The 27,933-nt window shown below is 44.0% G+C and overlaps 3 protein-coding genes across 3 annotated transcripts; all 3 read right to left on the bottom strand.

The window, feature by feature from the left end:
• Positions 1–506: 506 nt before the first annotated feature.
• On the bottom strand, positions 507–24,278 carry PtA15_6A804 (uncharacterized protein; the record flags this gene model as incomplete). The annotated part of the gene is made up of 8 exons (XM_053170547.1): positions 507–759; positions 850–911; positions 981–1,046; positions 1,123–1,304; positions 1,375–1,441; positions 1,539–1,590; positions 1,765–1,816; positions 23,417–24,278. The coding sequence occupies 8 exons, from the start codon at positions 24,276–24,278 to the stop codon at positions 507–509; spliced, it is 1,596 nt and encodes a 531-aa protein (XP_053021727.1).
• Positions 24,279–24,527: 249 nt separating this feature from the next.
• PtA15_6A803 (uncharacterized protein) lies at positions 24,528–26,164 on the bottom strand (the record flags this gene model as incomplete). The annotated part of the gene is made up of 4 exons (XM_053170546.1): positions 24,528–24,979; positions 25,052–25,329; positions 25,436–25,470; positions 25,538–26,164. 4 exons carry the CDS (start codon positions 26,162–26,164, stop codon positions 24,528–24,530), a joined length of 1,392 nt encoding a protein of 463 aa, XP_053021726.1.
• A 192-nt stretch (positions 26,165–26,356) lies between these two features.
• Positions 26,357–27,637, bottom strand: PtA15_6A802 (uncharacterized protein; the record flags this gene model as incomplete). Its single annotated transcript, XM_053170545.1, has 1 exon — positions 26,357–27,637. The coding sequence occupies one exon, from the start codon at positions 27,635–27,637 to the stop codon at positions 26,357–26,359; it is 1,281 nt and encodes a 426-aa protein (XP_053021725.1).
• Positions 27,638–27,933: the final 296 nt, after the last annotated feature.

Below are 27,933 nucleotides of genomic sequence, written 5' to 3'. Positions count from 1 at the left end.
AATTTTTTTGTCAAAGGGACTGAAATGTAATTTCACAAGTGATTCTCTTACAAGGATCTCCCTCGTAATGAATAAGCCTTGCAAAAAAGCTCGTGGGGCTAAAAAGCTTCAAATTCACAAGGCTTCACTTACAAGGGATACATCTTTGTCCTCACAACGGTTGCAAAATTCTCATCAGGCCAAAGGAAACCAGAATTTTACGAGCCATATAAAATTTTGCAAGTGACAAATTGCAAAGCAGGAAACAAAAAAAAACAATAAGAAACCATAGATAACTGCCCACCATCCCTCTCCTAAAACACCCAAATATGAGATGCAATGGGTGCCAGTTTCCGAGTGGGAGAGGCTAGTGTGATCACAAGAAAACTCAGCACTTCGGCTGCGCAGAAGCGGAATATGGCTGGCATCATGGATTGATCAGGTCGCCAATCGATGCACCGACCGATAACTTAAACTTGTCCATCCATCTTTATGCTTTTGGGGATACATAGCCGGCTATATTCGGGCTATGTGCCCCTCCACTTCTTCAAGAACTCCCTCCAATAGTTTTGCATATCTTTGCCCCACTTGATCTCTTCTGGGGTGTCCACGTTTTCAGGGCTATCGCCAAGGGACGAGTCGGGCTGGATATCTTCCAGTCGGGCAATCTGGAACGCCTCGATCTTCGACTCGTGTTGGAAATTGGTTATTGCCGAGGGGTCTTCCAGGAAATGATGCATTAGCCAAAGGAATGCGTATGCCCTTATTTTCGTCGGGATCCTGGAAGGTGTGTATGTCAAGTTGGGGGCTGTAAGATTGAGAGTATTTCATGTGCACAATGAAGGTAAACGGATGGGTAAAACGGCCTACGTGTTGGGTGAGAAGAGGTCGTGCAGCACAAAGCCCTCGGGAAAATACTTCATGCTAACATACTGCAACCAGCTCAATGTGTATGTCAGCATTGTCAGTTTCAGGCTTAACAGTCGATTGCAGAGACTCACAGGTTCGACACCAAATAGTTCAAAAATCAGATTGACAACAGTTGTTGGAGGTCTATACCCAAGGGCCTGTGGTGATATCAAGCAACAACATAAGAAGTAAGCCTGACAGATCAGTAATTGGTTGAGACTCTCCAAGACTGACGCTTCTCTTTGCAATATCTGGTAATGATTTGGGTTTGTTGTTGAACTCAGAAGGTAGTTGGCAGGATTTCAGCATGGTCTTGATCCTTGGGGCATCTTGTAGATTTGTTCGGCAGTATTCATCCTTCTGGAGACACGGGACAGGATGGTAAGTCCTCATGTAGGCCCTGAGCTCGGGATAGACTGCGCCGATAGAAGTCAGTATTTCCATCAGCTTTTGAGCCAGCACGAGTGATCAAGCCAGGCGACTCACACGCCACGGTAGTATTGATTCGGCCAATATTGATGAGGAATGACGCAATGCAAAAGTTTGTCGCCCACTAGCTCAGATTGTCGGTAGATGAGTCAGTTAGATAGCAGGCAGGGGAAAAAGCAGATCTTTCTGAGATGAGCAAAAAGGCAGGCAGACAGACTCACTTGCGGGTTGTTGTCTAGCTGCCTGACCGTACTTTTGGCAGCCTTACTGAATCTGGATAGGGTTTCGACGTAGAGTTCCTTGAAGGATATGGCCCGTCAATCGAGGGGACTCGTGAACTGAAAAGTGCGGTCGTTACTTGATCGCCACAAGCAATTGAGCGTCGACGTCAGATCTTCTTCATCCTTCTTCAGATCCCGATTCTGGGGACGGCGTCTGGGGACTTACAAAATGTTGCTCATCAGATCGTATTGTATGTCTTTGCGGGTGAACATTTCCCCTACACGTTTGCATTGGATGAGAGATGCGTGAGCATAGGTCTAGTCGATTTCCGGCCGTGAATCCTGCAAGAGGTTGACGTACCGTCCTGTTGTCAGGGTCTTTGGGAGAATTGGGCTGGGATAAATGTTTGTGATTGCTACCGCTGTCCGACATGGCTGGAATAATCACGGACTCAGAGAGGTGAAAATAGTAAGCCGCCTTGAATCTTGTCTTGTTAGAGCTGCCGGAAGGATGGATAAATCAGCCAATGCCGGAAACACAGAGGTGGAGGAACAAACGAGTGGGAGGGACAAACCTATAAGTGGCTGGGCATCCATCGTAATGAAACTGTTGAGGCGTGCAAAATTCAACCATGATCGTGAGGGGATACATTTTTCCGGCCAAATACAGGCTTGTAAAAGAAGGCTTGTAACCTGTACGCCGGAAAAATATATATCTGAGTTGGAATGTTGAAATTACAGATGTGGTGTCACAAGGTTTGTGAAACATGCAGTGTAATATTACATAAGTCCCCTGTACATAGTATGTTTACAGTGTATGTGTTACAACGTATACTTTACAAGGGCCAAGAAAAGTCCAAAATCCCTGTAAAATTATGTTTTACACCATACTTTGTGTAAAATTCCAACCCATATGGTTCACAAGTCATAAGCCTTGTGAAACAAGTTTTGTAAAATTCACGAACCCGTTTCTTTATCTCATGGTCCTGTCCCCAGTCCATGTTCCAGTCCCAGTTCCTGTTCCCTGTTCCTGTTCCTGTTCCCAGTTCCTGTTCCTGTTCCTGTCCCCAGTTCTTGTCCCCTGTTCCAGTTCCAGTTCCTGTCCCCAGTTCCTGTCCCCAGTTCCAGTCCCCAGTTCCTGTCCATGTCACAGTTCCAGTTCCAGTACATGTTGTGTTCCTGTTGTCTTGTGTTACATGCTCTTAGGCCCCCTCTGGATCTTGTGCAGGGGGCTCTCTAGTTGTGTATACGTGTCCGCTCCTTGGATAAGAAATTAATCATCGAGTTTGAGCCTTAACCAACCTGACCCACCTGTGTCCCCCACCACACGCTCCTCTTTCACCACCCCTCGTCTCCATTGCCTCATCACTTTGAGTTGAAATCTTGACACTTCCACCTAGGGATTTTCCCCACCCAGCCAAACCCAAGCTTAACAAAGCCTCTCTGGAGGAGGGCCCTGCAGGGTCTCTGTCTAACAGAGAGGCTTGTCAGGACCCAGGAAAGCCCCTATGGAACACAGTAACAAAAATGTATGAATTTTTGGTCAAAAAACAAAAAACGTATGCACCCCAGATGTATGAATGGGAAATTTGGCGGATAAGGTACTCACCCCAATTGTATGAAGTTTTTTGGGGGACAACGGGGGTAGTAACCAAAAATGTATGAGAATGAGGATATGATGCCACAGTTTTTTTTGCACCCCCCCCGCCCCTATATCGGGCCAGCTCTTCATGTATCAACCACATATTGTGTTTTGTAGAATGCTTGGACGGATGGTCCTGTTGCTGTGCACAAATCATGACATTCCTTAATTCCATTTTTTTTTTTTTGCCTTGCATTGTGAAATAAAGATCATCATGATCATTTTCACTTTGGTACAGGCGGGCTCTGTATGGCAGAATGATGGAGATTAAACTGGGGCTGTGCCAGACAACCCCATAACTATAGCACTCAACTTCACTCTCAAAGTCCAACCATTAAGCAAAACACAATATCCCTATTGCGGCTGGTTTCTACACTTCCTTGCCGAGTTCCGGGATTTTTGTGCATATTGAAGTAGCACATCTGCACCATTTATTTGCAGTCACCAAAGGCTTAAATATTACAGATGCTGGTGGGAATTGTGTATCCATCTCCCAGAGATTACATTCTCTTCTTTTTACAATGTCTCAATTGGCTTTTCTAGAACACTGGCAGAACAAATTTTCAAAGATAAAAGCTCTCAAAAAAAGCAATAAAAATGTAGATGAAGAGTAACGATCAGTTGTTGATGATAGTCTATGCAGTTTTCTACTTGAATGTGAAATTTAAAATACCTTGTTCTTCCATTTGTTACCTTTGTCACTGCTCTTCTGGGTATGTAGCAGACATGGCTACTCAGAAAAGTATTTCTGGGAGTATTTCTTCACGCCTGCGGCAAAAAAAAACGTACGCACAAAATTTGTATGAATTTTTTGAAAAAGCTCTGCACCTACACACAAAACGTGTATGAATGGGCTCCAAAAATGTATGAATTTTTCAAAAATCTTGGAATTTAGGTTACTGTGTTCCATAGGGGCTTTCCAGGGTCCTGGCTTGCCCCCAAGTGTTGAGCTTTGGCGTGAATCCTGACGCACCTAAGGCTTGGCCAACCCCCAATTTTCAAAGGATCCCTTATTACATATCAACCACTACCCGGGCAGGCTCATGAGTGGCACGTCCTTGAAGCCTAGCTTCTTGCGTAGACAGCCAGCCATCCACCATCCATCAAGCCCCTTGTAGAGCTGCTGGACATGCTTGCAAAAACCATGCTGAGCTTGTTCCAGCAAGCAGAGTGTCTTTTTTTATACTCCTGTACACATTTTATATGTGGCCTGTATACCAAATGTAGTTCATTGTTCAATTCAAACAATATGCATATTCATGTACTTATGAGAAGCAATTGAAACTTTCATGTACTTATCCAATAGTATCACCAGGAAAAAAAAATAGTCACTTGATGGCAAGTGACATGATGCAGCTTTGGTTTCTGCTCCAGAGCTACTCCAGCACTGCTCCAAGTCTGCTCCACCATCACTTGTAGAGCTTGCAGGACTGCACCAGAGCACTCAATGTGGAACAGTCAGCTGATCCTAATTTTTCCCAGGAACAGCTGATGCTCATCATAAGCTGAGCAGTAGGCATTGACTGAGCCTGGGCCAAAGCTGAGCATTGGCTGAGCCTGGGCCGCAGCTGAGCATTGGATATTCCAAGCCTGAAACAAATCCAAGTATCAGCTGGACCAAGAATATTCCAAATCTGAGCATCAGCTTAGCCAAAAATGTTCCAAAGCTGAGCATCATCTTGGAAAAGGCTTGTGCAGAGCTTAGGATCAGCTGGGACAATACTGTTCCAAAGATTAACACCAGCTGGGCCAAAATTTTTCAAAAGCTGAGCATTGGCTGAGCCAATGCTGGTACAAAGCTGAGCATTGGCTGAGCCAAGGCTGTTCCAAAGCTGAGTATCAGATTTTTTGAGACTATTCAAAAGATTAATATCACCTGAGCCAAGGCTGTTCCAAAGCTGAGCATCAGCTGAGCCAAGGCTGGTCCGCAGCTGAGCATCAGCTGAGCCAAGGCTGGTCCACAGCTTAGCATTGTCTTAGCCAAGGTTGGTTTACAGCTGAGAATCAGCTGAGCCAAGGCTGGTCCACAGATGAGCATAAGCTGTTACAGGAGTGGTCAGACTCAGAATCTGAGCATTGGCTGGGCCGAGATTTATCCAAAGCTGAAAATCAGCTGAGCCAATACTGGTCCAAAGCTGAGCATTGGCTGGGCCAATGATAGTCCTAATCTGAGTCTAAGCTGAGCCATGACTGGAATAAAGCTGAAAATAAGCTGGGCCAGGACTGGTTCTGATCTGGGCAACAAAGCTGAGCATGAGCTGGGCACCAAAGCTGAGCATAAGCTGGGAGCTAAAGCTGAGTATCAGCTGACCAGAAATGGGGATCAGTGGTGCCCAGCAAAAACTGAGGATCTCCTGTGGAAATTCTTAAACTGGTTAGATGGTGGGTAGATGATGGGTAGATGATGGGTAGATGGTGGGTAGATGGTGGGTAGTCCGCTGGAGCTGGCATGATGTCACTTGTCATCAAGTGACTATTTTTTTTTTCTGGTGTATGGAAGTAAGATCAATCCTGGAATCATGATTCCATGAATTTACATTCATTTTAGCTTTAAGGCCATTCAAGCCATCAACATGTGACCTATGTAGTCTTGAAGGCCAGATTCAGACCTTCAATTTGGCACCTGGGCGGCCCATTTGGCCACCAGAATGCTATAGAAAAGTGGTGCCAAACTTTCACACCAGCCAAATGGGTGAAAGCTGTACTCAGAACTCACACCAAATCTTGCTGCTTAGTCCCAAGTCCCTCTTTTGGAGTCTTGCACTTTGCCCAAGGGGCCCCTGCCCGCCCCTCAGAAGAGGGAATGACTAAGTTTGAGCCAAACCCTAATGTAAAGTTATGGCCTGCCCACAACTCAGAACCAGCCTCCACCAACCCAATTCAGAGAATCCCCAGAGACCAAATGTCACCCTCAACATCATCACCAACCAAACACAACCATACAACCCAACACCACCAGCTAAGGTTGTGTTGTCATCACACCAAGCCCATCTCCAATCCAACCAGCAAATCCTCAGCTGTAGCCAAGCACCCAATTCCTTGGTCCCAGTCTGTTGATGACCAGCCTGGCCATTTGCTTCCTCCCAGCCACCATTTACATTTTTGCCCAGTTTGGTTTTGGTTGCATATAGTCCTGCCCACCAGCTTCTTTTTCCCCTTTTTCCCTGCCTGTTTTTGGTCCAACATTTTCTGGCCCTCCAGATTCCAACCCCAGCTTCCATTTCTGGCCAGGTTTATTTTTGGGCTTTCTAGTTGAGTTGCATTTCCCAGTACAGCAGTCCCTCAATTGATTGTTGCTCATCCATTTGTTGTCTGCCTGTTTGTTATTCACCCTTAGTGCGCAAAATGGGATATCACAAGTATAGAAAGAGGTCAAGACAATTGCAGTAAAGTTCACCATGGGAGTTTCCTCAGCACTTGCGTGCAAGTTCCATCTCTGAACTCAGTCATAGATTTAGTTGGATCTCACTTAGATGCTGGTTTGAAGGCAAGGTTCATGTTTGCCGCAAAATATCCTGAAATGACCTGGAACAATACTTGATGTATTGTGTAATGTATGTGTAAAATGTATGCCAAACCTATGCTGAAAACAAGGCCATTTTAATGATAAGGTTTTTCTTGATCCTCAAGCTTGACCAAAGTTCCTCATATTTCAATTATCATGATTTTTGACCTCTTTGGAAACCCATACCCAGTAGGTTTCTCTGAAACAGTTTTTGTATTTATTTTTAGGGCACACACCAAAAAGCTGCCATTTCTTTTTAAGTTGTTTCTATTACACATTGTGAAAACTTTGGATGGCTTGTAGTGACACTGTGGGAGGTAGAGCTGGTCCCTAGTACCTGTTGGCAGGTACATGGGCGGGTACCCCTGGAAGTGTGCAGGTATCTGCCGGGTGCGGGTGCGGGTGTCCAGTCTGGGTCCAAATTCAGGCAGGTACCCGCGCACAAATTGCCATTCTGCATAGCTCTGCTTGCCCCTAGTGCCCATTGGCGGGTACTAGGTACCTGTGGGGGGGTACCTGTGGGGGGGTACCCGTGGAAGTACGCAGGTAACTTCCAGCGGGTGCCAGGTACGGGTGCGGGTGTCCATTCTGCTTCAAAATTCAGGACGGTACCTGCACCTGCCGCGGGTACCCAGGTGTGAAGTGTCAGCTCTAGTGGGAGGCCTGATTTTGCTCTGGTACTATGGATTGAATTTGGCGCTGTGGGGCCAGCTGTCACACAATCATGAAACCTGTGCGCGTTTCTGTGACACATTGTATCACACAAACGTATGCGCGCACGTTTGTGTGACACACAGACCATCACCCAGCCATATCATGCCAAGATGAGTTCCCCGTGATCCCAGGGGCGAATTATCTGAATCCTTTAATAATTGTATCTGATTTTCATCCATCTGTACAGAAATCCTGTTGAGGAGATTTTCTGAATTCATTCAAAAGCCCTGGGTAATCTGAGGCTCCCCTGGACTTGTCCCAGAATTCTAACTCCCTTGGGACAAAATTTAGCAGCTAAAGAATGTGTCACACAAATTTACACATGTGTGCTGGTGTGTCACATTTTTCATCACTGAGCCAAGTGATGCCAACCTGAGTGCTCATGCAGATCCAGGGGCTTAGGTGGACCCTTCAAAAATTGTTTATAATGTTCAGCCATATGTACACAAATGATTTTGGGGATATTTTCTGAATTCATACACAACTCCTGTTTAATATGGGGTGGGTGAATTTTACAAAGTGTTTTTTACAAGGTACAAGGCCCTGTAAAAAATTTCTTTGTAAAAGTACACATTAAGGGGGGGGTATGTGTGATTTTACAATGTGTTGGCTAGATTCCCACCTTGTAATGTAAAAGCAACCGTGTAAAATTATACCTGAAGTCTTCCATATGGAATTTTACTTGGTGTTTTTTTACAAAGTGCCACCTTGTAAAAACAGGAACTTGCAAAATTGCATATTTGCAGCAAAAACCTGAATTTTACAAGGCAAATTTCGAGGAAGCAGTAAGGGTGTTCAAAGTTGAAATCATAAAATTTTCAATGCATAAAATCATAAAATTATAAAACTTTCAAGTGATGATTACATATGTACCAATCTAGACATGTTGCTCTAATTTGAGTGCTTGGGTGCAACATATTTTTTTCAGCTTAGAATTTTATGATTTTATGGTGTTATGATTTTATGCAAGTCAACTTTGAACACCCTAAGTACACCAAGCAAAACATGTGTTGCAAAAATCAATAACAATGACTACCAGGCTTTAAATTTACAAGGTGTTCTGGAGATTTTATAGGGTGTTTTGACTCCTTTTTCCTTTGGAAAATGACTTTCCCAAAATGCAAATTGTCCAATATGCACTCCTGCTAAAATTATTGAAGGTGCAGGAGCAAAAAGAGAATTCACTCCACTGACATAAAATTTGAACAAGGGTTGTATGGTGATTCATGACTCCCAGGAATTTCATAATTCCAGGAGAAGTTCATATTTTCCAAGTGGTGCAGTTGGTAGTAGTGGGTTTTCCAAAAAAAAAAAAAAAAAAAAAAAAAAAAAAAAAACTGCCTTGTAAATTTCCCACAACAACTGGTAAATTTGAGCTTTGTAACCACTTTTATTGATTTTTACAAGGTAGATTTTGTACAGTGTACCAAAAACACCTTGTAAAATTTACACAACACCTTGTAATTTTGAACCTGGTTGCCATTATTATTGATTTTTACAAGGCATATTTTGCATGGTGTACTGCTTCCTCAAAATTTGCCTTGTAAAATTCAGGTTTTTGCTGCAAATATGCAATTTTGCAAGGTACTTTTTTTGCAAGGTGGCACTTTGTAAAAAAACACCAAGTAAAATTCCACATGGAAGACTTCAGGTATAATTTTACACGGTTGCTTTTACATTACAAGGTGGGAATCTAGTCAACACATTGTAAAATCACACATACCCCCCTTCAATGTGTACTTTTACAAAGAAATTTTTTACAGGGCTTTGTACCTTGTAAAAAACACTTTGTAAAATTCAATATCCCCGTTTAATATGAGGTTTTTTCCGCTGGACTTTTCCCAGAACTTCAAATATTTTGTAAAAAAATTCAGCAACTAAAGAATGTGTCACAGAAACTTATACATGTATCTTTTTGTGTACCACTAACATATCTTGAGCTTTTTGGGATTTATGATAAAAACATGATAGAATCCAAGTTTATTAAAGCCTCTGAATCAGAAAACAAAACTTCAAGGGTTTCCCCTACAAATCTCCAAAAATCACAAAAAAAATCAAGGGTTTCCCCTCTACAAATTCCAGAAAAAAAATGAAGGGCTTTCCCTCTACAAATGCCAAAATTAACAAAAAAGTACAATTTTACAACAACCTGCAACCAGCCACCTAACATCAGCAAGCTGATGCACCGTGGCCCACTGTCCATCCCTGTCTAGCAGGGTTAAAAAACAGTGAGAGGATGACCCCCAGCGCGCCGCATTGAAGGCATTATGCAAAGGGGGGCCAACGAGTTTAGCCCCTCAAACTGCGCAAGTGCAACAGCGGAGGGGGTGAGGACGAATCGCACGCTGGAAGTACAGCGGCAGAGGACGCCCTGGGGGACACAAACAAGCCAGCCAAAGCCTATTTTATAGACGATCCAGCACTACGGCTCCCAAGATCCACCAACTCAACTGCCATATCAATCAAGCCCTGACAACTACACCACCGCCACGCCCCTCCTGTCGGTGTTCTGACCTGCTAGGCGTTGACAAGAAACTTGTGTAAGACTGGGGTTTGGGTTGCGCGTGATGACGACAACAACCATGGTCCCTGGTTCTTCCTTCATTATGATGATGTCACTAATTGACTCTCAGTCGCTCGGCAGACCATCCGGAGTCAAAATGGATCCTGAACAATATCCAGAAACTGCCCAATCTGCGAGCAACTCAAACCCCATCAACAGCCCCCAATGTTTGCACTTGAATCCACGCCAACGGCGCGGCCGTCCCCTCAATAACAAAGCCTTTGCTTTTGGCTCTTGTGCATGGTAATATCCATCTCATCTGCGACCGCCCGCTCAAGCTTCACCCTGCCAGAAGCACCCGATAGCTGGTGTCTTCTGTCCGTCAGAGGCCCCATCCACACCTTTGACAAACACTCTCAACCACCACGCTGGCTATTGACCACTAGCAACCTCACCATCAAATCAATGGCTATCCTGGAAATGTAAGTGTCCTCCTCACTCCTTGGCCCAACCTTCTACCCCTGCCCAACACTGACAAAACTACTTGTACCTTCCATGTACCTATTTATCAGACTTTGCCTTGCTGCTCTATTCCAAGAAGGAGCAGCACCGCCAGGAAGCAATATACAAGCTGATCCAGATGGATGTGGGCTTCCCCGAGATCTACCAGATGCTCTCGTAGGTGTTTTACCAGGAGCTCGAGCCGCTGATTGGCGTGCGGGGGTTGACAACCATCTTTGCAAACGTCAAGGAGATCGTACTGTTCGGGACGCCGTTTGTGAGCGCGCTGTAGGGCCGCCAGGCCCAGACAACCGGCGCCCAGGTCCAGGTCATTGGCTAAATCGTGCTCAACTAAATCCAGGGCGTTGAGGTATTCAGGCACTACTGCAGCAACTAGGCTAACGCCTCCCGCACCCTTGCCAACTTGAGACTCCGAAACACCGTTGCTGACCGGCCCAATTGTTTCAAAGTCAAGGGCCTAGAATTCAAGCATTACTTCTCCATCCTAATACTATGCAGAGGAGAATCACACACTACCGCTGCAGATCACCCAGGTGAGCAATGCCTTACTCTTCCATCCGCTTCCTCACCATCAAATACTCAGAGACATCCCTTTCTCCCTTGTGTCTATCCAGGTCACAAAATGGATGGATGAAGGATCATCAGAATACAATTTTCTGGCTCCGACTCTTCCCTGCTGCCTTCCCTCAATAGGTACTCCATCTGACTCATCACATAGCCCCCCCCCCCTTCCTCCCCCCCCAAAAAAACACCATCTCATGGCTTCTCTTGTGCCAAATGCTATACATAGCCTGTGTTTTGTGTGATCTCTGCATCCCTACCCTCATATTTATTTTTTATGTTTTTTTCTCTGTTTCTTTGCTGGTTTTATTTCCCTTTGGTGGATCATGGCGCCCGCGCAAAGGTATGTTCCTCTTGTTTTATCTCTGAGCAGAAGTAACAAACACATTGCAGGCTGCCACAAGCCACCCATTCCCAAAGATTCAATTTGGATATAACCATATTGACGCTGCTACTGATAAGTTTAATGCTGCACTGCAGCACAAGACCCAGTACCAACAAAAAGCCTTGTATCTGCACAAGACTGTGTATGAATATGATTAATAAAATGGTGTTGAAAGCAATCTGTTGAATATGATAAATCCATGCATTTAATTGAAGAAAATATTTGACAGGTTAAGTCTACCTTACAGTTAGGGTTCTCAAAGTTTTGACAAACCAGCACATTTGAAAAAGGGGGTTGAGAAATCAACTCCCTCAAATTACAAAATTGACTCCCAAAAGGAGTTTACATTGCGACGGCCTTGGGACGTCTTCCCTGGGGCCTCATGACCAAATTTTGACCCGGTGGCGTTTTGGGAGTCGGAATTGTAATTCCACAATCCCAAGAAGGAGTCAGGATTTTAATTTTACAAAAAATCCCAGAAAATAGAGAAATATTTATATCTCCTCACTGGAGCACCCAAACACTCCCAAATTTTTACAGCAATATAGATACACTGTCTAGAAAATATGTTGAGATTTACAGCAGTAGAAACCATCAGGAAGGCCTTGTGGAACAGGGGGTTAATTTGGCAGATTTCCTTAATAGGAAATCCCCTGAAACCTTATCATGGTGCTCCAAATGGCCCCAATTTTCTTTGGCCAAAAGAATACACTCTTTGCAACATATGCTGAGCTTGTCAGCCGGGCTACTAGAATAAGTTAGAGCCCAGCTAACAATTGTACATGTGTTGCTAACTGTGCATACTGTTTGCGGCGCAGAGCGCCAAGTAGTCGCGAAACCTACACAGCTTTAGCGACTACGACTTTTTGAGCACTGAGTGCGGCGCAGAGCGCCGCAAATAAGAATATGAATATGCAAAAACCCTCCCCTCGAACGATTGATAGAATCGAGGAGAGAGTGTACAAACTCTGGCCGCAGGTATTGGCTGGAGAAAGAATGTAGTTATGAGTGAAACCCGTTCTTATAACAAGAGAATGGGATACAAAAGCATTCTCAAGCCAAGAGAACGAGTGCTAGACATTCTCCTGTCCTATTGTTCTAAGAAGTGACAATAGAACTGATTGAGTGGAGCCGGCCGGAGGAGAATAGCAATAAAGTGAACAGTCTACTCTCCCCCAGCCCAAAGTTCTCAACCGAGAATAGACGTCCTGAATGAAAAACTCTTCCTCGGACCAAGGAAGAGCTACATTCAATAATGAGAACAGTGAACAGGAGTGGTCAGAGTAGTAGAACTCGAGATCACTCCTGTCCGAACTAGCTATGTCCCCGGCCGAGAAGCCGCGAGTAATTTGCAATAGGAACGGCAACCCTACCGGTCGCCGCAAGAATATATAAAGGGAGGATTCTGAGCAAGAAGAAGCCTCCCCAGATTCATACCAACCACCTCGTCGCCATACCTGCCCCGCCCTGTCTACCCGACTGGTCGCTTGCCAGTATAGTTACGATTTTGGTTCTTTGAGTTGTCTGACGTCTTCTTTCGCGGACCCTCTTTAAGAGTAAGTCCGCTGTTTCCTTCTTTCTTTATTGGGATCATATCCCTTGCCCTGGGAACGTTAGTACGTTCAAAAAACACCCTTAATTGGGCCCCAGAAGTCACAGGTTCCATAACCACCCCTGCGCATATCGTGCGCAGGCCCTGTAAGACCACCGGAGGGCACTTAAATACCCCAGGCGCTCCTGGCCCCTCCGTTACAACCCTCTTGGGTTTTCTCTTAAAAATAACTTTGAGTTATTTTTTACCCTTCTCACCGCGCTCTTATCGCGCTTACCACCGCACCGTGCTCTGTCGCCGGTGTAGCTAGAGGAGCTATATTGCTCTTGGCATCACCGAGCCTGGCCGGGAAATTACCCTTATAAACCCATAAAACCATAAAAAACTCAGTTTTTTTCGTCTATCCAACGATTAAAACCTGACCAAACCTACTCTCAAGCTTACTCACTACAAACATGGATGAATTTGGGAAGGCATATATTGATTGATATGGCATATATTGATCAAATTATATTGATCTTTTTTTTTTTTTTGAAATTTCTCTTAAATTTGTTTCCTTCCTGCAACATCATAACCCTTCTATCATCTCTCTTTCTCTTGATTTCCTCCTTTCTAAGTTTTCAACCATAGTAAAAGCTTCATTTTGTTACCAGATCAAATAGGTCATTTTTACATACTCGTATGAATTATTCCTGAGAAAAAATAGTCTGTTAAGTCAGGCAGGGAGGGGGAGAGGGGAGGAGGAATGGGGAGGCATGAATTATTGTGACTTGAACCTTGCAGAAGTGTTGAAATCTACTTTCCAAAAAAAAAAAAAAAAAAAAAAAAAACAATCAGTCTCAATATATCATGCTACATCAATTTTGTTCAAATTTAATGGCTTGTATATATGACTCATCATATCCAATATCCTAAATTTCTACTAGGCCTGAGATTGATTTAGCATTTGTACTAGATTTGAGTAGGGTGTCTTATATCATGGAAGAACTCCCACGCTGCGCTGAGGTATAGTGGGAGAAACACCAGGAAGCTACCAAATCAGTGATATTTTGCAACTGATCACATTGTGGTTGCTACATTTGGAGGTTTTAAGGTCATTCGAGGTACACCATGATCCGTTGAGGCCATTTGATCATTTTTGTACCAATATCATGGAAGAACTCCCACGCTGCCCTGAGATATAGTGGCGGGAACACCATAAAACTACCGAATTAGTTATATTTGGCAACTGATCACATTGTGGCTGCTACATTTGGGGGTTTTGTGGTAATTAAAGGTACAAGGTGAATCTTTAAGGGCATGGGAACATTTTGGTACCAATATCATGGAAGAACTCCCAGACTGCGCTGAGATATAGTGGGAGAAACAGCAGGATACTACCAAATTAGTGATGTTTGGCAACGGATCACATTGTAGCTGCTACATTTGTGGGTTTTGTGGTCATTCAAGGTACAAATTGCGACTTTGAGGGCATGTGAAAATTTTGGTACCAATATCATGGAAGAACTCCCAAGCTGCCCTGAGATATAGTGGCAGAAACACCAAGAAACTACCAAATTAGTCATATTTGGCTACTGATGACATTGTGGCTGCTACATTTGGGGGTTTTGTGGTTGATCAAGGTACACAGTGAATCTTTGACCTCATTTGATCATTTTGGTACCAACATCATGGAAGAACTCCCATGCTGCACTCAGATATAGTGGCAGAAACACCAAGAAACTACCAAATTAGTGATATTTGGCAACTGATCACATTGTGGCTGCTACATTTGGGGGTTTTGTGGTCATTCAAGGTACACAATGAGTCTTTAAGGGCATGTGAAAATTTTGGTACCACTATCATGGAAGAACTCCCATGCTGCGCTGGGATATAGTGGCAGAACACCAAGAAACTACCAAATTAGTGATATTTGGCAACTGATCACATTGTGGCTGCTACATTTGGAGGTTTTGTGGTCATTCAAGGTACAAAGTGAATTTTTGAGGGCATGTGAACATTTTGGTACCAATATCATGGAAGAACTCCCATGCTTCACTGAGATATAGTGGCAGAAACACCAAGAAACTACCAAATTAGTCATATTTGGCAACTGATCACATTGTGGCGGCTACATTTGGAGGTTTTGAGGTCATTCAAGGTACACCATGATCCCTTGAGGCCATTTGATCATTTTTATACCACTCCCATGCTTTCCTGAGATATAGTGGCAGAATCACCAAGAAACTACCAAATTAGTGATATTTGGCAACTGATCACATTGTGGCTGCTACATTTGGAGGTTTTGTGGTCATTCAACGGACACAATGAATCTTTGAGGTATGTGAACATTGTTTTACCAATATCATGGAAGAACTCCCATGCTGCGCTGAGATATAGTGGCAGAAACACCAAGAAGCTAGCAAATTAGTGATATTTGGCAACTGATAACATTGTGGCTGCTACATTTGGGGGTTTTGTGGTCATTCAACGGACACAATGAATCTTTGACCGCATTTGATCATTTTGGTACCAATATCGTGGAAGAACTCCCATGCTGCCCTGAGATATAGTGGCAGAAACACCAAGAAACTACCAAATTAGTGATATTTGGCAACTGATGACATTGTGGCTGCTACATTTGGGGGTTTTGTGGTCATTCAAGGTACACCATGATCCCTTGAGGCCATTTGATCATTTTTATACCAATATCATGGAAGAAATCCCATGCTGCACTGAGATATAGTGGCAGAAACACCAAGAAACTACCAAATTAGTCATATTTGGCAACTAATCACATTGTGGCTGCTACATTTGGGGGTTTTGTAGTCATTCAAGGTACACAATGAATCTCTGAGGGAATTTGAACATTTTGGTACCAATATCATGGAAGAACTCCCACACTGCGCTGAGATATAGTGGCAGAAACACCAAGAAACTACCAAATTGGTCATATTTGGCAACTGATCACATTGTGGCTGCTACATTTAACGGTTTTGAGGCCATTCAAGGTACACCATGATTCCTTGAGGCCATTTGATCATTTTTATACCAATATCATGAAAGAACTCCCATGCTGCACTGAAATATAGGCGCAGAAACACCAAGAAACTACCAAATTAGTGATACTTGGCAACTGATCACATTGTGGCTACTACATTTGGGGGACTTGTGGTCATTCGAGGTACACAATGAATCTTCGAGGGCATTTGAACATTTTGGTGCCAATATCATGAAAGAACTCCCATGCTGTGCTGAGATATAGTGGCAAAAACACCAATAAACTACCAAATTCGTGATATTTGGCAACTGATCACATTGTGGCTGCTACATTTGGGGGTTTTGTGGTCATTCAAGGTACACAATAAATATTTCAGGGAATGTGAACATTTTGGTACCAATATCATGGAAGTACTCCCACGCTGCGCTGAGATATAGTGGGAGAAACACCTGGAAACTACCAAATTAGTGATATTTGGCAACGGATCACATTGTAGCTGCTATATTTGGGGGTTTTGAGGTCATTCAAGGTAAACAGTGAATTTTTGAGGGCATGCGAAAAATTTGGTAGCAATATGATGGAAGAACTCTCTTGCTGCACTGAGATATAGTGGCAGAAACAGGAAGAACCTACCAAATTAGTCATATTTGGCAACTGATCACATTGTGGCTGCTTCATTTGGGAGTTTTGTGATTGTTCAAGGTACACAATGGGTTTTTTTAGGGCATGTGATCATTTGGGTACCAATATCATGGAAGAACTCCCACGCTGAGTTGAGATATAGGGGCAGAAACACCAAGAAACTACCAAATTAGTGATATTTGGCAACTGATCAAATTGTGGCTGCTACATTTGGGGGTTTTGTGGTCATTCAAGGTACACAGTGAATCTTTGAGGGCATGTGAACATTTTGGTAGCAATACCATGGAAGAACTCCCACGCTGCCCTGAGATATAGTGGGAGAAACACCAGGAAACTACCAAATTAGTAATATTTCACCACGGATCACATTGTAGCTAATAAATTTGGGGGTTTTGTGGTCATTAAAGGTACACAGTGAATCTTTGAGGGACCATTTTGGCACCAATATCATGGAAGAACTCCCTTGCTGCAATGAGATATAGTGGGAGGAACACCAAGAAACTACCAAATTAGTGATATTTGGCAACTGATCACATTGTGGTTGCTACATTTGGAGGTTTTGAGGTCATTCAAGGTACAACATGATCCCTTGAGCCCATTTAATCATTTCAGTATCAATATAATGGAAGAACTCCCACGCAGTGCTGAGATATAGTGGCAGAAACACCAAGAAACTATCAAATTAGTGGTATTTGGCAACGGATCACATTGTAGCTGCTACATTTGGGGTTTTCGTGGTTATTGAAGGTGCACATTGAGTCTTTGAGGGCAGTTGAACATTTTGGTGCCAATATCATTAAAGAAATCCCAGGTTGGGCTGAGATACAGTTGCAGAAACACCAAGAAAGTACCAAATTAGTCATATTTGGCAACCAATCACATTGTGGCTGCTACATTTGGGGGTTTTGTGGTCATTCAAGGTACAAAGTGAATCTTTGAGGTCATGTGAAAATTTTGGTACCAACATCATGGAAGAACTCCCACGCTGGGCTGAGATATAGGGGCAGAAACACCAGGAAACTACCAAACTAGTCATATTTGGCAACTGATCACATTGTGGCTGCTACATTTGGGGGTTTTGTGGTCATTCAAGGTAAAAAATGAATCTTTGAGGGCATTTGATCATTTCCATGGCAAATTAGTTTCAAAAGGCCTTGTATGCATGTAGCATATCAAAGATGATATTGAATATCTTGGGGAAATGTAAGGTCACACCAACTTAACAATACGTGAAGGATGTTATTATGAGAGAGGTGAGGGGTCAATGATTTTCCATTTTTGAAATAAAGTACATTGGGAGATTTCTGGGAGACTTCTGATAACATCAATGCGACACACACCATTCTTTTCTTGCTGAAAAAAAGACGTTGCAAGTTTGAGGATTAATCCAGGAGTTCTTCCATGATATTGGTACCGGAATCATCCAATGCCCTTACAGATTTGTTGTGTGCCTTGCATTACCACAAAACCTCCAAATGTGGCAGCTACAATGTGATTGGTGGCCAACTATCACTAATTTGGTAGTTTCCTGGTGTTTCTCCCACTATATCTCAGGGCAGCATGGGAGTTCTTCCATGGTATTGCTACCAAAATGTTCACATGCCCTCAAAGATTCACTTTGTACCTTGAATGACCACAAAACCTCCAAATGTAGCAGCCACAATGTGATCAGTTGCCAAATATCACTAATTTGGTAGTTTCTTGGTGTTCTGCCACTATATCCCAGCGCAGCATGGGAGTTCTTCCATGATAGTGGTACCAAAATTTTCACATGCCCTTAAAGACTTATTGTGTACCTTGAATGACCACAAAACCCCCAAATGTAGCAGCCACAATGTGATCAGTTGCCAAATATCACTAATTTGGTAGTTTCTTGGTGTTTCTGCCACTATATCTCAGTGCAGCATGGGAGTTCTTCCATGATGTTGGTACCAAAATTTTCACATGCCCTCAAAGATTCATTATGTACCTTGAATGACGACAAAACCCCCAAACGTAGCAGCCAAAATGTGATCAGTTGCCAAATATGACTAATTTGGTAGTTTCTTGGTGTTTCTGCCACTATATCTCAGCGCAGGATGGGAGTTCTTCCATGATGTTGGGACAAAAATGTTAACATGCCCTCAAAGTCTCAATTTGTACCTCAAATGACCACAAAACTCCCAAAAGTAGCAGCTACAATGTGATCCGTTGCCAAATATCACTAATTTGGTAGTTTCCTGGTGTTCCTGCCACCATATCTCAGCACAGCATGGAAGTTTTTCCATGATATTGGTACCAAAATGTTGAAATTCCCTCAAAGATTCATTGTGTACCTTGAATGACCACAAAACCCCCAAATGAAGCAGCCATAATGTGATCAGTTGCCAAATACGACTAATTTGGTAGTTTCTTGGTGTTTCTGCCACTATATCCCAGCGCAGGATGGGAGTTCTTCCATGATGTTGGTACCAAAATGTTCACATGCCCTCAAAGTCTCAATTTGTACCTCAAATGACCACAAAACTCCCAAAAGTAGCAGCTACAATGTGATCCGTTGCCAAATATGACTAATTTGGTAGTTTCATGGTGTTTCTGCCACTATATCCCAGCGCAGCATGGTATTTCTTCCATGATATTGGTACAAAAATGATCAAATGCGTCAAAGATTCACTGTGTCCCTTGAATAACCACGAAACCCCCAAACGTAGCAGCTGCAATGGGATCAGTTGCCAAATATCACTAATTTGGTAGAGTTCTTGGTATTTCTGCCACTATATCTCAGCCCAGCATGGGAGTTCTTCCATGATATTGGTACCAAACTGTTCACATTCCCTCAAAGATTCATTGTGTACCTTGAATGACCACAAAACCCCCAAATGAAGCAGCCATAATGTGATCAGTTGCCAAACACGACTAATTTGGTAGTTTCTTGGTGTTTCTGCCACTATATCTCAGCGCAGCATGGGAGTTCTTCCATGATATTGGTACAAAAATGATCAACTGGCCTCAAGGGATCATGGTTTACCTTGAATGACCTCAAAACCTCCAAATGTAGCAGCCAAAATGTGATCACTTGCCAAATATCACTAATTTGGTAGTTTCTTGGTGTTTCTGCCCCTATATCTCAACCCAGCGTGGGAATTCTTCCATGATATTGGTACCGGAATTATCCAATGCCCTTACAGATTTGTTGTGTGCCTTGCATTACCACAAAACCTCCAAATGTGGCAGCTACAATGTGATTGGTGGCCAACTATCACTAATTTGGTAGTCTCCTGGTGTTTCTCCCACTATATCTCAGGGCAGCGTGGGAGTTCTTCCATGGTATTGCTACCAAAATGTTCACATGCCCTCAAAGATTGACTGTGTACCTTGAATGACCACAAAACCCCCAAATGTAGCAGCCACAATGTGATCCCTTGCCAAATATCACTAAGTTGGTAGTTTCCTGGTGTTTCTCCCACTATATCTCAGCGCAGCGTGGGAGTTCTTCCATGATATTTGTACCAAAATGTTCAAATGCCCTCAAAGATTCACTTTGTACCTTTAGTGACCACAAAACCCCCAAATATATCAGCGACAATGTGATTGGTTGGCAAATATCACTATTTTGGTAGTTTCTTGGTGTTTCTGCCACTATATCTCAGCGCAGCATGGGAGTTCTTCCATGATGTTGGTACCAAAATGTTCACATTCCCTCAAAGTCTCAATTTGTACCTCAAATGACGACAAAACCCCCAAAAGTAGCAGCTACAATGTGATCTGTTGCCAAATATCACTAATTTGGTAGTTTCCTGGTGTTTCTGCCACTATATCTCAGCACAGCATGGAAGTTTTTCCATGATATTGGTACCAAAATGTTGAAATTCCCTCAAAGATTCATTGTGTACCTTGAATGACCACAAAAACCCCAAATGTAGCAGCCACAATGTGATCAGTTGCCAAACATGACTAATTTGGTAGTTTCTTGGTGTTTCTGCCACTATATCTCAGCCCAGAATGGGAGTTCTTCCATTATATTGGTACCAAAATGTTCACATTCCCTCATTGTGTACCTTGAATGACCACAAAACCCCCAAATGAAGCAGCCATCATGTGATCAGTTGCCAAATACGACTAATTTGGTAGTTTCTTGGTGTTTCTGCCACTATATCCCAGCGCAGGATGGGAGTTCTTCCATGATGTTGGTACCAAAATGTTCACATGCCCTCAAAGTCTTAATTTGTACCTCAAATGACCACAAAACTCCCAAAAGTAGCAGCTACAATGTGATCCGTTGCCAAATATGACTAATTTGGTAGTTTCATGGTGTTTCTGCCACTATATCCCAGCGCAGCGTGGGAGTTCTTCCATGATATTGGTAAAAAAATGATCAAATGCGTAAAAGATTCACTGTGTCCCTTGAATGACCACAAAACCCCCAAACGTAGCAGCCGCAATGGGATCAGTTGCCAAATATCACTAATTTGGTGGAGTTCTTGGTATTTCTGCCACTATATCTCAGGCCAGCATGGGAGTTCTTCAATGATATTGGTACCAAAATGTTCACATTCCCTCAAAGATTCATTGTGTACCTTGAATGACCACAAAACCCCCAAATGAACCAGCCATAATGTGATCAGTTGCCAAACACGACTAATTTGGTAGTTTCTTGGTGTTTCTGCCACTATATCTCAGCGCAGCATGGGAGTTCTTCCATGATATTGGTACAAAAATGATCAACTGGCCTCAAGGGATCATGGTTTCCCTTGAATGACCTCAAAACCTCCAAATGTAGCAGCCAAAATGTGATCAGTTGCCAAATATGACTAATTTGGTAGTTTCATGGTGTTTCTGCCACTATATCCCAGCGCAGCATGGGAGTTCTTCCATGATATTGGTACAAAAATGGTCAAATGCCCTCAGAGATTCATTGGGTACCTTGAATGACCACAAAACCCCCAAATGTAGCAGCCACAATTTGATCAGTTGCCAAATATCACTAATTTGGTAGTTTCTTGGTGTTTCTGCCCCTATATCTCAACCCAGCGTGGGAATTCTTCCATGATATTGGTACCCAAATGATCACATGCCCTCAGAGATTCATTGGGTATCTTAAATGACCACAAAACCCCCAAATGTAGCAGCCACAATGTGATCCTTTGCCAAATATCACTAATTTGGTAGTCTCCTGGTGTTTCTCCCACTATATCTCAGCGCAGCATGGGAGTTCTTCCATGATATTGGTACCAAAATGTTCACATTCCCTCAAAGATTCATTGTGTACCTTGAATGACCACAAAAACCCCAAATGTAGCAGCCACAATGTGATCAGTTGCCAAACATGACTAATTTGGTAGTTTCTTGGTGTTTCTGCCACTATATCTCAGCGCAGCATGGGACTTCTTCCATGATGTTGGTACCAAAATGTTCACATGCCCTCAAAGATTCAATATGTACCTTGAATGACGACAAAACCCCCAGATGTAGCAGCCACCATGTGATCAGTTGCCAAATATGACTAATTTGGTAGTTTCTTGGTGTTTCTCCCACTATATCTCAGCGCAGCATGGGAGTTCTTCCATGATATTGGTACAAAAATGATCAAATGGCCTCAAGGGATCATCTTTTACCTTGAATGACCTCAAAACCTCCAAATGTAGCAGCCACAATGTGATCAGCTGCCAAATATGACTAATTTGCTAGTTTCCTGGTGTTTCTGCCACTATATCCCAGCGCAGCATGGGAGTTCTTCCATGATGTTGGTACAAAAATGATCAAATGCGGTCCAAGATTTACTGTGTCCCTTGAATGACCACAAAACCCCCAAATGTAGCAGCCACAATGTGATCAGTTGCCAAATATGACTCATTTGGCAGTTTCTTGGTGTTTCTGCCACTATATCTCAGTGCAGCGTGGAAGTTCTTCCATGATATTGGTACCAAAATGTTCACATGCCCTCAAAGTCTCAATCTGTACCTTGAATGACCACAAAACCCCCAAATGTAGCAGCTACAATGTGATCCATTGCCAAATATCACTAATTTGGTAGTTCCCTGGTGTTTCTCCCACTATATCTCAGCGCAGCGTGGGATTTCCGCCATGATATTGGTACCAAAATGTTAACATGCCCTCAGAAATTCATTGGGTTCCTTGAATGACCACAAAACCCCCAAATGTAGCAGCCACAATTTGATCAGTTGCCAAATACCACTAATTTGGTAGTTTCTGTTGTGAGTAGAGCTCGTAAATAATGGATACCTTTCAATCTAGTATGGAAAAGTAGACTAAATGCAAGTATGTGACATGTGCGGCAGTCGAGTACTATGACCATGTCGCAACATCCCCCCCCTTGACAAGAAACCGACACTAATATGGAAAATGAAAAACGGAAAAAAAAAAAAAACAGAAGAGGAACAAAATAAAAGGAATAATAAGGAAAATAAAAATAACAACAAATAACATAAGAGGCAGAATGTGTATGGGATAGCTGGGAGTAAAACAGAGGAGAAGAAATTAAAGAAGAAATTAACCCGCATGACCTTGAACTACCGCTGCAAGATGTTTGTGTGCTGATTTTCCCAAAGCTTTTGTCAGGATGTCGGCCAGTTGTTCTTTCCCAGGGATCCACGTCAGAGAGGTTTTTTGTTGAAAGAGAGCTTGGTTTGTAACATAAAAGTCTTGTTCTACGTGTTGTGCCCTCTTGTTGGAAGCGTCCTCACAACCAATCTTCACAGCTGACTGATTGTCACAGAGGATTTTCACAACACAATCCGCTCCAATAATGTCCGCCAGTAAGTTCCTGATCCACAGTGTGTGTCTAGTGGCGTGTCCAAGTGCCATGTACTCCGCCTGGCACGTCGAGCTTGCCACTGTAACCAGTCTGCGTGACACCCACATGATGGGCGCACCGTACAGTCGAATGAGTACACCGTATGATGATCTGGAGTTGGGACCTCCCCAGTTTGCATCGATGTAGCAATCCACCGGTGAATGGCAAATCTTAGACGGTTGGATCTTCAGTGGCATGTCCCTTGATTTTGCTAGGTAGTTGATCAGATGGCGTAGGCCTTTCCAGTGGATCGTTGAGGGTCGGGCTGAGAAACGTGCAAGATAGTTCACACTGTACGTGATATCGGGTCTAGTTCCAACAGCAACATAGCTGAGACTGCCAATAGCAGATAAGTAATCCGTACTGTTCACTCCCGGCTCTTTGTCGTCAGAGTTAGCAGAATACCCTTCCGGGAGCGGAGATGATGCAAGAGAGACACCATCCCATTGTTCATTCAGGATTTTCGAGATCAGACAAGGTTGTCGTAGTTCAAAACCATCTTCTGTACGCGTGATCTTGACTCCCACCATGCTTGAAAGACCTTCTTCCCACTTGATTTCCAAACTTCCTTTTAATTGTGTTTCAAGTAGTTTGAGTGCCTCATCAGAGGAGCCGGTGACAATACCATTGTCAACGTGAACCCAAATTATTGAACGGTTGACCTTGTTGCTGAGAGTGTAAACACTTGAGTCATAATAACTGGATATGTAACCCAGATCAGCTAGAGTACCGCGCAGGTGTTTCCACCAGCATCGAGCAGCTTTTTTCATCCCGTAAAGTGCCTTCTTCAGAAGGCACGCTTCCCCTGCTTCGACGTCTAGCCCTTCAGGCGCCTGTACCCATACTTCTTCATTGATGGGCGCATTCAGGTAAGCCGCCACGAAATCAAAGTTGTAGACGGGCCAGTTATTCTTTGCTGCCAGAGTAAGCAGGATGCGCATCAATGTGAAGGTCGCCGTTGGTGCAAACGTGTGCGCAAAATCAGTCCCCTCCTTTTGATTAAATCCTTTGGCTACGTAACGCACCTTGAACTTGATGGAACCATTGGAATTGGTCTTCTTTGCAAAGACCCATCTAGCACCGAGTTTTCAATGTTTGCTCGGTAGGCGGCGTACAACCCAAACTGATTTTCTCTTCAGGTTGGCCAATTTGGTATTGATAGCCTCCTTCCATCGCGCTGCATCTTTGGATCACATAGCTTCTTTGAAAGACGACGGGATCTCGTTGGACTCATTGTGACAATCCTTTAATACCGCATCAACTGCCTCTTCTTGGAGTTCAACTCGACGCTCTTCGGTGAAGTCACCCAGCTCCAGATGTCTTGATTCTGCCGCGGGTTTGGTGATCAATGGTAGCATTTCAGCCTTCTTCAAGTCTCCAGAAGTCGCCACGACCGCGGTCGACGGTAGAGCGTTGCGTCCAAATTCCGCCCAAGCGGAGGATACCAGCTTCTTGGTTGCAGGGAGCCAGAACGTCCAGCCTTTCGACTCCGCCAGGTGTCCTACAACTAGCCCTTCAACTGCTCGGCCGTCCAATTTCTTTTGTTTCTCCGGTGCCACAAGGACGTAGGCTCTGGACCCAAAAACCCGTGTTCTATCAAGCTGAGGTTTGTCTCCGAAGAAACATTCATACGGAGTCTTCTCTTTTGTTATCCGATTAGGTATGCGGTTTAGTGTCCATGCTGACCACATAAAGGTGTAACCCCAAAACTCACGTCCCAATTCACTGTCGTAGAGAATGCTTTGTCCCATGTCGGAGACCGTACGGTTGTAGCACTCCGCTGCTCCATTTTGGAAATGGTGATATGGCAAGGACCGTTCAGCCACGACACCTTTCTTACTGAGGAAATCCCCAAGGACTTTTGAGTCAAATTCACCACCGTTGTCAGATTGTAGTATTTTCAATTTGCTGTCGGTCTGAGTTTCCCATCGCGTTACGGTTTGCATCAGTATCGCCGCCGCTTCCCCTTTTGTTTTTAAAATCTTTACTTCACTGTAAGACGTGTACACATCTCGAATAGTTAGCGCATATTTTCCGCCGCTCAGCGTTGGTGTGTCGAAAGGGCCCATTAGGTTGACACAAACTACAGATAACTTACCAGACACACAATTTGAAGGACCGAGTGCTGACGTCCTAGTTGCTTTGCATATGGCGCACACGGGGCATTTGATGGAGCCTCTGGGCATTGTTGCAGGCAAACCATATCCAGCTGAAGCTTGACCATTCTCCTTATTTTCCTGAGGCTAGCATGTCCGAACAACCAATGCCAAAAAAGGAGGGTCTTCTCATCTGCAGTGAGATCCTCAGCGTTCCATGTGAACTGGCTATGTTCAACCAGAGTAGGTGACTTGAAAACGGCATGTGCCTCAATTGCAGGTGAGAAACAGTTGGGAAACAAAGTAGATGGGCAGTAGGGAAGGGAAGAGAAAGCGCGCATAGGTCGAATCACCGGCCACGAGTTTTTTGTCGCATCGAATATGCTTCGGAGGAGAACTTTTCCGTCGCTAGATAGCAGATTAATAGAGTCAAAATTAGTGTTTACTTTGAACTGAGCATTTGATTTCTTGAACGCAGCAATGGAAAGTAGAGTGGACCTTGCTCGATCATAGTAATAGACCTTCTTAACAGCGATAGTCATTTTGTTCATCCCGGCAAATCTCAAAGTACCCGTACCTGTGATGAAATCACACGCCAAGTCAGTGGCAACCTTGACAGCAATCGGTTGTTCTAGCAATGTGAAGTCAAACAGTGCGTACCTGTCCCCAGTGACATTATCTGAGGCACCGGTGTCCCAGATGACTTCTTGACCGTCGCGGTCTACGGTCATTTCCCGGAGATTGAAACGATGGCCAGTGGGTTCGGCTGACAGGTCTTCATTCTCAAAAGTGTATTTGACTTCTTCCTCTTCCTCTGCAAACAAGTCGGGGTTGATTTGTCTTGTTTCCACAGTTTTTGTTGGTGGGACAGGGTTACCGGTCCTGGGGTGCGATACTCCAGTGGGTCGGGAAGAAGGATTTTGTCAAACTTCTGGTTGGGATGGTTTGATGTAGGGAATGCGGCTGTAATTGTAAGTAACCGAGCATGAGGGAAAGCTCAGACAGGGAGGGGGAACGGTGCCGGTGTTACGTTGAGCTTGTGTATTCTTGCGGCTGGTTGGGCAATGTGGAGCGATGTGTCCAACTTGCTTGCATATGTAGCAATCCAGAGGCTTCTGTACTGCCATAGCAGTGATCTTTGAGTCTTCAATTGAACCTGAGACGTTTCCTGAAACGCTGCCTGAAACGGGTCCTGAAAAGCTAGAGTCTGTTTGGCTAGCTAGTGAGACTTTTAAAGCAGACGACTCCGCACGTCCTGTTTCTTCCGCTAGTCGTTGTTCAGAGCGGGCTGCATCCCAAAACCGGAGGATGTCGTTGGAGATCGGATTTTCAGATTCATGGGTCTCCATGAAGAGGTCTACTTTGCGATCCAGGACAGGGCAAAGATTGGTGTTGAGATTTGATTGCATGATGAATCCCATAACGGTGTCCCACGTGAACTCCACACGCTGCTCGATGAACGTTTTTGCGCATCTGTCAAATGCTGCGATTGCCTTGGCCAAACTGCTGTAGTCGGTAAGATTGATTTTCTTGAGGGTCTCCCACGCTTGGAGTTGCTTCGCTCTGTTGATCACACGAAACTTGCTAGTCAAGTGCTGGACGACTTCAGCTGAGTTGTTGAGGTCCAAAAGGTCGTAGGCCAAGTCGCAGTGCACTGAGGAGTGTATGATTTCACGGGCAATCTGCTCGTGATGCGGGTCGGCAACATAGCCTTCAGCGGGCGTGTAGAAGTGTTGGTATTGAAAGCGCTCAAAAGCGACGACGGCCAGGGCAGCTTCCCACTCGGTGATGTTTGATCCATTGATCTTCAGGATGCAATCGGGGTGGATTTTCTTAACCGCCGCTGAAGCTATAGCCGAGAGTTTAGTAGCCTCATCGAGTAACGACCGTTGTCTGATCCTTGCATCCTGATCTGCCCTGCGATTCATCACTTCGTGGTGTCTGGCGCGCTCCTCTTCACGCTGAAGTCTCATTTCTGCTATCAGGCTGGCAATGTCAGCCTGCGATGGCATCTGAGGAGGGGTTGTTGGTTCGGTTTGATTGAGAGGTTGTGGAGAGAGATTCTGGACATGTGGAGGGCCTTCCGTCTGTCGCCAATTCGTGGCAGATGAGCCAATCATTCTGTCCGTGAGCCTTGGTTGGAACGTGGTTTCCTCGGGTAGATCTTCTGAAAACGCGCAAGCCTTCCCTTTATCGGCACGCATGAATGAAGAGGAGTCAGTACCACGATTGACATCTGTTGCTGCACGACCAACCCGGCGATGGAAGAAATTGTTTGACGTAACCTGAGGCCCAAGGATGTTTTTCAATGTTGGATTCTTTGGTGTGACCCGGTCGATGGTTCGTGTTGAGGGTAACTGAGGTGACACAAGACTAAGAGAGATTTGACGAGGTGTTGAGGACAAAGTCCGAGCACAGTAAGTCAAAGTAAAATCATCATTCAGTGAGAAAGGATAACAGTAAGAAGAACAACTAGACTATATACATGTATAATATAGGC

The sequence above is a fragment of the Puccinia triticina genome, chromosome 6A (assembly GCF_026914185.1).
Source record: "Puccinia triticina chromosome 6A, complete sequence".
NCBI classification, from domain to species: Eukaryota; Fungi; Basidiomycota; class Pucciniomycetes; order Pucciniales; family Pucciniaceae; genus Puccinia; species Puccinia triticina.
This window is presented reverse-complemented; position numbering and strand designations above follow the sequence as displayed.